The 11,586-nt window shown below is 41.9% G+C and overlaps 1 protein-coding gene across 1 annotated transcript in view; it reads right to left on the minus strand.

Moving 5' to 3' along the window:
- Positions 1-9,052: 9,052 nt before the first annotated feature.
- LOC120042997 (F-box/LRR-repeat protein 14) overlaps positions 9,053-11,586 on the minus strand; it is a 3,016-nt gene continuing 482 nt past the window's right edge. Inside the window, exon 1 of the mRNA XM_038987724.1 lies at positions 9,053-11,586. This exon is cut by the window's right edge and continues 482 nt beyond it. Coding sequence (XP_038843652.1) covers positions 10,337-11,539 — 1,203 coding nt within the window. The 5' untranslated portion in view covers positions 11,540-11,586 and the 3' untranslated portion in view covers positions 9,053-10,336.

An 11,586-nucleotide genomic window follows, 5' to 3' on the forward strand; every position in this document is an offset into this window, starting at 1 on the left:
AGGCCTTTATGGTAGAGTGGCCACTCCTCAGTAAAAGGCACATGACATCCCGTTTGGAGTTTACCAAAAGGCACCTAAAGGACTCTCAGACCATGAGAAACAAGATTCTCTGGTCTGATGAAACCAAGATTGAACTCTTTGGCCTGAATGCCAAGCGTCATGTCTGGAGGAAACCTGGCACCATCCCTACGGTGAAGCATGGTGGTGGCAGCATCATGCTGTGGGGAGGTTTTTCAGTGGCAGGGACTGAGAGACTAGTCAGGATCGAGGCAAAGATGAATGTAGCAAAGTACAGACAGATCCTTGATGAAAACCTGCTCCAGAGCGCTCTGCACCTCAGACTGGGGCGAAGGTTCACCTTCCAACAGGATAACGACCATAAGCACACAGCCAAGACAATGCAGGAGTGGCTTCGGGACAAGTCTCAATGTCCTTGAGTGGCTCAGCCAGAACCCAGACTTGAACCAGATCAAACATCTCTGGAGAGGCCTGAAAATAGCTGTGCAGCGACGCTCCCCATCCAACCTGACAGAGCTTGAGAGGATCTGCAGAGAAGAATGGGAGAAACTCCCCAAATACAAGTGTGCCAAGCTTGTAGCATCATACCCAAGAAGGCTCGAGGCTGTAATCGCTGCCAAAGGTGCTTCAACAAAGTACTGAGTAAAGGGTCTGAATACTTATGTAAATGTGATATCAGTTTTATATTTGTAATAAATTTGCTAACATTTCTAAAAACCTGTTGTTGCTTTGTCATTATGGGGTATTGTGTGTCGATTAAGGATGGAAAATAACTATTTAATCAATTTTAGAATAAGGCTGTAACGTAACGAAATGTGGAAAAAGTCCAGGGGTCTGAAAACTTTCTGAATGCACCGTAACTGTGTTACTGACAGTTTGATGCCATTCTTGTCCTTAATTTCATTTAAAATAATTTATACCGCAAAATACACATTTCAAACTAAATCCTTTTTTCATATTTTTACTCAGTATATATATATTGTTTTTGCTACACATCTAGTAATCTTTGTCGTAACCTTCTGACAATAACATTTGGTCAGTGTGTGATTTCTCTATGTATCTACAGTAAATCATCTTTACAGTAACCTTCTGACAATAACATTTGGTCAGTGTGTGATTTCTCTATGTATCTACAGTAAACCATCTTTACAGTAACCTTCTGACAATAACATTTGGTCAGTGTGTGATTTCTCTATGTATCTACAGTAAACCATCTTTACCGTAACCGTCTGACAATAACATTTGGTCAGTGTGTGATTTCTCTATGTATCTACAGTAAATCATCTTTACAGTAACCGTCTGACAATAACATTCGGTCAGTGTGTGATTTCTCTATGTATCTACAGTAAACCATCTTTACAGTAACCTTCTGACAATAACATTTGGTCAGTGTGTGATTTCTCTATGTATCTACAGTAAACCATCTTTACCGTAACCTTCTGACAATAACATTTGGTCAGTGTGTGATTTCTCTATGTATCTACAGTAAACCATCTTTACAGTAACCGTCTGACAATAACATTTGGTCAGTGTGTGATTTCTCTATGTATCTACAGTAAATCATCTTTACAGTAACCGTCTGACAATAACATTTGGTCAGTGTGTGATTTCTCTATGTATCTACAGTAAATCATCTTTACCGTAACCTTCTGACAATAACATTTGGTCAGTGTGTGATTTCTCTATGTATCTACAGTAAATCATCTTTACCGTAACCTTCTGACAATAACATTTGGTCAGTGTGTGATTTCTCTATGTATCTACAGTAAACCATCTTTACAGTAACCTTCTGACAATAACATTCGGTCAGTGTGTGATTTCTCTATGTATCTACAGTAAATCATCTTTACAGTAACCTTCTGACAATAACATTTGGTCAGTATGTGATTTCTCTATGTATCTACAGTAAATCATCTTTACCGTAACCTTCTGACAATAACATTTGGTCAGTGTGTGATTTCTCTATGTATCTACAGTAAACCATCTTTACAGTAACCTTCTGACAATAACATTTGGTCAGTGTGTGATTTCTCTATGTATCTACAGTAAATCATCTTTACAGTAACCGTCTGACAATAACATTTGGTCAGTGTGTGATTTCTCTATGTATCTACAGTAAATCATCTTTACCGTAACCTTCTGACAATAACATTTGGTCAGTGTGTGATTTCTCTATGTATCTACAGTAAACCATCTTTACAGTAACCTTCTGACAATAACATTTGGTCAGTGTGTGATTTCTCTATGTATCTACAGTAAATCATCTTTACAGTAACCGTCTGACAATAACATTTGGTCAGTGTGTGATTTCTCTATGTATCTACAGTAAACCATCTTTACAGTAACCTTCTGACAATAACATTCGGTCAGTGTGTGATTTCTCTATGTATCTACAGTAAATCATCTTTACAGTAACCTTCTGACAATAACATTTGGTCAGTATGTGATTTCTCTATGTATCTACAGTAAATCATCTTTACAGTAACCTTCTGACAATAACATTTGGTCAGTATGTGATTTCTCTATGTATCTACAGTAAATCATCTTTACAGTAACCTTCTGACAATAACATTTGGTCAGTGTGTGATTTCTCTATGTATCTACAGTAAATCATCTTTACCGTAACCTTCTGACAATAACATTTGGTCAGTGTGTGATTTCTCTATGTATCTACAGTAAACCATCTTTACAGTAACCTTCTGACAATAACATTTGGTCAGTGTGTGATTTCTCTATGTATCTACAGTAAACCATCTTTACAGTAACCTTCTGACAATAACATTTGGTCAGTGTGTGATTTCTCTATGTATCTACAGTAAACCATCTTTACAGTAACCTTCTGACAATAACATTTGGTCAGTGTGTGATTTCTCTATGTATCTACAGTAAATCATCTTTACAGTAACCTTCTGACAATAACATTTGGTCAGTGTGTGATTTCTCTATGTATCTACAGTAAACCATCTTTACAGTAACCGTCTGACAATAACATTTGGTCAGTGTGTGATTTCTCTATGTATCTACAGTAAATCATCTTTACAGTAACCTTCCTGACATACAGGGCCTTCAGAAAGTATTCACCCCTTGACTTGTTCTACATTTTTTGGGGTCACAGCCTGAATTTAAAAATGGATTAAGTGGAGATGTTGTGTCGCTGGCCTACACACAATACCCCATAATGTCAAAGATTAATCATGTTTTTAGACATTTTTACAAATTAATAAAAAATTAAAAGCTGAAATGTCTCTAGTCAATAAGTATTTAACTCCTTTGTTATGGCAAACCAAGATAAGTTCAGGAGTAAAAATATGCTTAACAAGTCACATAATAAGTTGCATTGACTCACGCTTTGTGCAATAATAGTGTTTAACATGATCTTTGAGTGACTATCTCATCTCTGTTCCCCACACATACAATTATCTGTGAGGTCCCTCAGTCGAGCAGTGAATTTTAAACACAGATTCAACCACAAAGACCAGGGAGGTTTTCCAATGCCTCGCAAAGTGCACCTATTGGTTGATGTGTAAAAATACAATTAAAAACAGACAATGAATATCCCTTTGAGCATGGTGAAGTTATTAATTACACTTTGGATGGTGTATCTATACACCCAGTCACTACAAAGATACAGGCATCCTTCCTAACTCAGTTGCCAGGGAGGAAGGAAACCGCTCAGGGATTTCACCATGAGGTCAATGGTGATTTTAAAACAGTTACAGAGTTTAATGGCTGTGATAGGAGAAAACTGATGATGGATCAACAACATTGTAGTTACTCCACAATAATACTAACCTAAATGATAGAGTGAAAAGAAGGAAGCCTGTACAGAAAAAAAAATATTCCAAAACATGCGTCCTGTTTGCAATATGGCACAAAAGGAAAACTGTAAAAGAATGTGGCACAGAATTTACCTTTATGGCCTGAATACAAAGTGTTATATTTGGGTCAAATCCAACACAACACATCACTGTGTAGCACTCTTCATATTTTCAAGGATGGTGGTGGCTGCATCATGTTATGGGTATGCTTGTCATCGGCAAGGACTAGGGAGGTTTTGGGAGGATTAAAAATAAACGGAATAGAGCTCAGCACAGGAGTAAAACCTGGTTCAGACTTCTTTCCAACAAACACTGGGAGACAAATTCACCTTTCAGAAAAACAATATTGAATGTTCCTGAGTGGCCTAGTTACAGTTTTGACTTAAATTGGCTTGAAACTCTATGGCAAGACTTTTGAAAATAATAATTGCCAAATATTGTACAATCCAGGTATGTAAAAGCTCTTAGAGACTTACCCAGAAAGACTCACAGCTGTAATCACTGAAAAAAGGTGATTCTAACATGTATTGACTCAGGGGGTGTGAATACTTATGTAAATTCGATTTTGTAAATTAATTTTCAATACATTTGCAAAAATGTCAAAAAACATGTTTTCACTTTGTTATTATGGGGTATTGTGTGTAGATGGGTGAGATTTAAAATATATATCCATTTTGAATTCAGGCTGTAACAATAGACCGTAGTATAAGTCAAGGGGTATGAATAGTTTCTGAAGGCCCTCTCCATATTATCTGAGACTGTAAATGTCACCAATGTGTGAACATGGCTAAATACAAACCTCATCTGGATATCATTACCAGAGCCTGTAAGTCCTCCTGGTAATATCCCAGCCTAGCCCTGTCTGACTGAGGGTTGGAACCTAGACTGGGACGGTGCTCTGAGACATAGTATCAACTGGTTTCCAGGGCAACATTAAACCAATAGTGTAGTGTTAGTCAAAGACTTTATCTGTGTCTAGGATACTCAGCCCAATAACACTGTAACTGCTGGGGGGAGGGTCAACTCTAAAGGCTGGTTTCCCAGATACAGATTCATCCTAGTTCTGGACTAAAAATGTATTTCTTCATTGACAATTGGATTCTCCATTAGACCAGGACAAGGCTTAATCTGTGCCTGGGAAACCAGCCCAATGACACAGTGTCTGTATTCCCAGACACAAATTAAGCCTATTTTCCTGGACTAAAAAGCTATTTAAAGAGAGATTCTTAAATTTAGCACGCTTTTTAGTTCAGGACCAGGCTCAATCTGTGTCCTGGAAACCGGCCCAATAACACAGTAACTGAACTTCTATATCTCTGGAACAGGCAGCAGGTTTGTGTGTCTATATCTCTGGTACAGGCAGCAGGTTTCTGTGTCTATATCTCTGGAACAGGAAGCAAGTTTGTGTGTCTATATCTCTGGTACAGGCAGCAGGTTTCTGTGTCTATATCTCTGGAACAGGCAGCAAGTTTCTGTGTCTATATCTCTGGAACAGGCAGCAGGTTTCTGTGTCTATATCTCTGGAACAGGCAGCAAGTTTGTGTGTCTATATCTCTGGAACAGGCAACAAGTTTCTATAGTGAGGTGCAGTAGACAGCCTGCCTGCCTAACGAGCCTGTCTCCTCTCGCCTCAGCCTGGATTGTAGCACGCCACACTCACTTTTAGCAGTCCAAAGTCAAATAGTGACTCACAAATTCCTGTGCTTTTCTTTTTCCAGGGATCAGACATTAGGGAGAGGCAACGTCACCTTTCGTCCTCCCTCCTCCACTCCCTACTTCTGCTAGCCTAACCCAGGCCTATACAGTAAGTTACCTCTCTCTCTCTACTGTCCACACACACCTCTAGTCTCAACAGTCAATTCTACAAGAATCTCACCCCTCTTTCGCTAACTTCCCTCTTCACAAATAATATACATTTCAGTTGTACAGTCTGCTTCACAAATAGCCCCCTATTCCCTGTGTAGTGCCCTATGGGGCCTGGTCTAAAGTAGTGCACTATAGAGGCAAAAGGGTGTAATTTGGGACGCAGCCACAGTTACAACACACCTCCAGCCAGATCTTTTGGTCTTTCGGGCCCCAGCCTGCAATCAAACGGCAGCCACGCCAAATGCTTTTTCCGGAGGCCAGGATTTTTTTCAGCTCCTGTAGCTCTGATAAAAGTCCTGCCACACTCAAACCCCCTATAGGCTTCTCACACACACACACACACACACACACACACACACACACACACACACACACACACACACACACACACACACACACACACACACACACACACACACACACACACACACACACACACACACACACAACCCCCCGAAGGCCACTGAAAACATCAAAGCATATCTACTGTAAGTCAGCAACACCTTTAAACTGCAGGCGTTGTAAAGCAGAGGTGGAGAGAGGTGGTGGAGAGGGGAGGTGGAGAGAGGAGGTGGAGACTTAGAGAGGAGAGAGGATGTGGAGAGAGGTAAAGAGGAGAGAGGAGGTGGAGAGAGGAGGTGGAGAGAGGGGAGAGAGGATGTGGAGAGAGGTAAAGAGGAGAGAGGATGTGGAGAGAGGTGGAGACTTAGAGAGGAGAGAGGATGTGGAGAGAGGTAAAGAGGAGAGAGGAGGTGGAGAGAGGAGGTGGAGAGAGGTAAAGAGGAGAGAGGAGGTGGAGAGAGGGGAGAGAGGTAAAGAGGAGAGAGGTGGAGAGAAGGGAGAGAGGATGTGGAGAGAGGTAAAGAGGAGAAAGGAGATGGAGAGAGGAGGTGGAGAGAGAGAGAGGAGGTGGAGCGAGGGGAGAGAGGATGTGGAGAGAGGTAAAGAGGAGAGAGGAGGTGGAGAGGAGGTGGAGAGAGGTAAAGAGGAGAGAGGAGGTGGAGAGAGGGGAGAGAGGATGTGGAGAGAGGTAAAGAGGAGAAAGGAGATGGAGAGAGGAGGTGGAGAGAGGTAAAGAGAGGAGGTGGAGAGATGAGGGGAAGAGAGGTGAACAGAAGAGGTGGAGAGAGGTAAAGAGAGGAGGTGGAGAGAGGTAAAGAGAGGAGGTGGAGAGAGGAGGTGGAGAGAGGTAAAGAGATGAGGTGGAGAGAGGTAAAGAGAGGAGGTGGAGAGAGGTAAAGAGAGGAGGTGGAGAGAGGTAAAGAGAGGAGGTGGAGAGAGGTGGTGAGCCGTGGCTAGCACATTATTGCAGATGTCCCTCATGCTTTGTTGAGGAGAGCCAGTTCCCCTTAATGTTAGCAGTAAAAAGGCTCTGGTTCTCCCTCTCAAAGCCAAGTATGGTTTTAAGGTAACCCTGTGAACGTGACAGCTCAACTCAGCAAATATAACTGTTTGAAACAACTTTGCTACAAACTAACTACAGCACTGTGGAATCACAAACTAACCACAGCCCTGTGGAATCACAAACTAACTACAGCCCTGTGGAATCACAAACTAACTACAGCCCTGTGGAATCACAAACTAACTACAGCCCTGTGGAATCCCAAACTAACTACAGCCCTGTGGAATCACAAACTAACTACAGCACTGTGGAATCACAAACTAACTACAGCCCTGTGGAATCCCAAACTAAATACAGCCCTGTGGAATCACAAACTAACTACAGCCCTGTGGAATCACAAACTAACTACAGCCCTGTGGAATCACAAACTAACTACAGCCCTGTGGAATCACAAACTAACTACAGCACTGTGGAGTCACAAACTAACTACAGCACTGTGGAATAAAAATCAATTAAATCGAACCATTACAACAGTAGACTGTAGCAGGGACTATTTTAACTGAAGTTGGCCTACCAATTAAATTGAATGAAAAGTACTACAACAGCCATTTCAACTACAAACTGAATTCATCTGAAAAGTATATCAACAGCCATTTTGAACTGAAATACAAACATAGATCTCAATACCACAGAGGGACTATTTCAACTGAAGAACAAACTAAATATGACTGAAAAGAATAGCAAGCAGGGGCCATTTTGATTGAAGTACAATCAGACATCAACTCAAGGGGATATCTTATCAAATAGGGCTCTCCAAAATAATTAACTGACAAATGCAGTATTTCAGTCAAGGTAGCCTACCAGAACGTAACATCAACATTAAAAGAAGACCCCTGTATAATAGGACATTATTTTTATTTATTATTATTTTGCTAAACAAATATGATATAAGATGTTCTAAACTGCAGTACCCTGTTTATCTATAGAATGGGGGTTATCTCGCTTTTATGTGGTTATTGCACAAGACCAAGACGAGTCTAAAACAGCACGCAGTGAATTTTCTCTTTCCCTCTTTCACTCTCTCTGGTCAAGAACCCCTCAATCCCTTTCTTTACCTCAGCCCCTGTGGACGGACAGAGACGGAGACAGACGAAGAAAGCGTAAAGGCTTTGAATGATGGTGTGGAATGTTAAAAAGTGTCTGTGAGACAGGAGAGGGGGGGGTTGTCGGCTGAGTTTTTGGGGGGTGAGGAGAAGGGAGGGGGTGGGAGGAGAGAAGACGTCCCGTGGGACCAAGGCAGTCTCTCAGATCTGGTATGCGTGACTGAGCAAGCTAGAGAAAAATCCCAACGTGCCTTTTTAACTTCGGGAAACAAAAGCAACTGCCGGTATCCTACTCTTATTCTAAACACACATTTGGCTAAAGAAACAGAAAGTATATAGCCCACATGATAACATAGAACCAAATGTTAGCAACATTTGAACAGCCAAAACCTAGGCTGTAGCCTAAAATGTCACAGAAAAACAGCACGATAAAATGCTAATAAGTCTATGAGCGTGAGGGGTTTAATATCCCCAGATTTAGAGCCACGTTAGTGACAGCCCTTTGAGAAGCAAGCAGCTGAAACGTATCAACACAATACGTCAGACTGATAATTATAACAAGCAAAATCAAGGGAAGCATCCATTTTGAATCTGCTCGTAAATAATGTAACAATCCAAGCCGGCATGTCAACATTATAACCGTTTCTCTAAACCGAACAATCAAATTCGTAAGATTATGGTTGTGATCAAAACGATAATAATATGTGGACAATTCTTGTCTTTAAAAAAAAAAATAATAATACCTTGTTTCTTCCGGGGATCTACGGACATAAACAGCTGTTTCTCTTAGAAATGGACACGTTTTCCATCAAAGCAGAAGTGCGTGGTCTTGTAATAAGCATGATCACAAGAAAACAATAACTAGTAGGCTACTAATCTACAATACAATCCCCGTACAAAACGAGTCCACATTACCTTTTCATTTATTATATAAATATCAACTTTAATGTTTACTGTAAGAATATAAAACAATTTCATTTTGGATTCAGTTTTTTTACAAACACCTATACAGTACATTAAAACACAATAGTCTCTCAGCAGGACTCAATACTCCATGTTGCAGTTTAGTTCGCTCATAACGTCACGTTATGATTCCATAGGTTCCACGTCGACCTGACACGCATTCACTTGGAAGCCGAGAAGATACGGATCGATTGCTTCTTAATTCTAAAGCATGTATTTAGATTCTATTCCAAAGGAGTGTCTCTTCTGTTGTTATTGTGGACTAGTGTGTATGATTGTGTTTAAAAGGTAGCAACCCATATTCTCGAGGATATGGAGGATTAGTTGGAAAACACCTGATTGAGAAAAGGGGCATCATTTCCATTATAGAAATCACTTCAATTTGAAGTACAACGCTCTGAATAACAGCAATAATTCGACAATATCTGCTTCCGTAAGCATAAACACAACAAAATACTATAGGGAAGGAAGGGTCCCATTATTCAAAGCTTGAATCCAAGGCTACAAGGCCTTTAAGTTGGGCTAAAAAAGTAAACAAAACAAAAATAAAATGATTTTGGATACAAACCAGTATTTAATCCGTTTTAATTTGCATAAAGTCGCTATTTTTTTTGTCTGAGTGTGAACAGTCCTTTTAAACGAAACTCTGTTCGTTTCTCTTCTTCATTGTTACACGTTTCTGGGCAAATTAACACAAAGGTAGTTAGAGAGCGTTTCTTTTTGCTGCTAGGATTCTCCAAGCGTGAGACGCGTTGGGGGAGGGGACTACAACTGTCTATAGGCACAATTTATCTCCTCTCTTTCTTTTTAAGAATACACGGATTTATTACAACACATTGATAAACGAGGTAGCCAAATGTATTAGGCGCGATAGTTGGAGAGTTTGAAGTTAAATATTGCGACTCTTTAGGAATAATAAAAAGTAGTTTGTCTTCATAATGCGGGGGCGGGATATTGTGTTGTTAATAATGAACCATGCATTTGATGATGATTAGTCTTGTTTTCATTTGGCCTAAAATTGCGCAACATATTTTTTAATCACAGTTTTGTAGCATTAAGTTACATTGAATGAGAAAATATCCAACTACGACGAGATTGAGAGCAGAGGATATATATATATATATTTTCTAGAAGGAACATTTCCCCGCCCACTGGTCTCCTGCTCCGTTACCCCTTCTCCTCTCTGTGTGTGTCCCCCTCCCCAACTAATCCTCGCCAAGTTAGTTTCACCTCACTTTTTCACTCTCTGTCATCTGCCAAAGTCCCAGATTCAAAACTTTAAGGCATGGGAGCTGCGTTATCCTTTCCAGTCCCCGTTTCGTGATTTTAGTACATCCATACAGATCGATCCCCGTCAATTGAGTCAAGTGGTCGGCAATGAGCTCCAGTCCTTTGTCTGTAATCCGCACACACTGTCCAATGTTCAGGGTTCTCAGCTCATGCATCTGGCGCACCATCCTGTTGATGCCATCGTCACTAATGTGGCACGAGCACAGGGACAGGGATTTGAGCTGGTACAGGCCCTGGGCGATGTAAGCCAGACTCTGGTCCCCTATCTTGTCACAGAAGGACATGTCTAGCCCGGAGAGCCGCAGCGTGCCCATGGCCAGGTGCATGATGCCCGTGTCACTGATGTTGTCGCACGAGCGCAGGTTAAGGCTCCAGAGGCTGGTCATGTGGGAGAGGTGGATCATACCTGCGTCAGAGATCCCGCCACAGAAACTCAGGTTGAGAACTTTGAGCTTAGCCAGGCCCTTCGAGATGTGCTTGAGGGACAGATCCGTAAGTTTCTGACAGTCCTGCAGCGTCAGGTATTCCAGGTTGAGACAGCCCTCCGCTGCGCTGCGGGTCATGCCCGCCAGGTGCCCGATGCCCACGTCAGACACATGCCGGCAGCTGCGGAGGTTGAGGCTCTTGAGCCGGTGTAAACCCCACGCTATGAGCAACAGCCCAGTGTTGGTGATGTTACTACACCCGCCCAGTTCCAGAACCTCCAGGTTCTTCAGATACTGGGCGATCCGACCCAGGCTAGAGTCCGTGATCTGCTTACACAGACTAAGGTTTAGAACCCGAAGGGAAGGGATTTCCTGGACAAACGCGTGCCCCAGGCCGTTATCCGTTAAGTTATAGCAGCCACTCAGGTTCAGACTCTCGATGTTTGGCATCCCCTGAATCACGTAGCTGAGGCTCCGCCGCAGGCTGAGAATCTGTACCCTCCGGATTCCGCGGGCCTGTAGGCTGGGGAAGAGAGAAGGATTGGCCCGCCGCAGATGCAGCTTGGCTTCCACCCCCCTCCACACCGACTTGTGGTAAGAAGCGTCCCTCCAAGCAGCGCACACTTGGGCCACCCTGCCTTTGTCCCTTACATCCAAGTAGCTGAAAATCATGGCTAAAATTTCCGGAAAGAGGCACGATATGTGCGTCTCCATTTTAAACAGGCATAAAAATCACTCCGGGTCCCCGAGCCCACCGACGT

This window comes from Salvelinus namaycush, unplaced genomic scaffold (genome assembly GCF_016432855.1).
Source record: "Salvelinus namaycush isolate Seneca unplaced genomic scaffold, SaNama_1.0 Scaffold83, whole genome shotgun sequence".
Taxonomy (NCBI): Eukaryota; Metazoa; Chordata; class Actinopteri; order Salmoniformes; family Salmonidae; genus Salvelinus; species Salvelinus namaycush.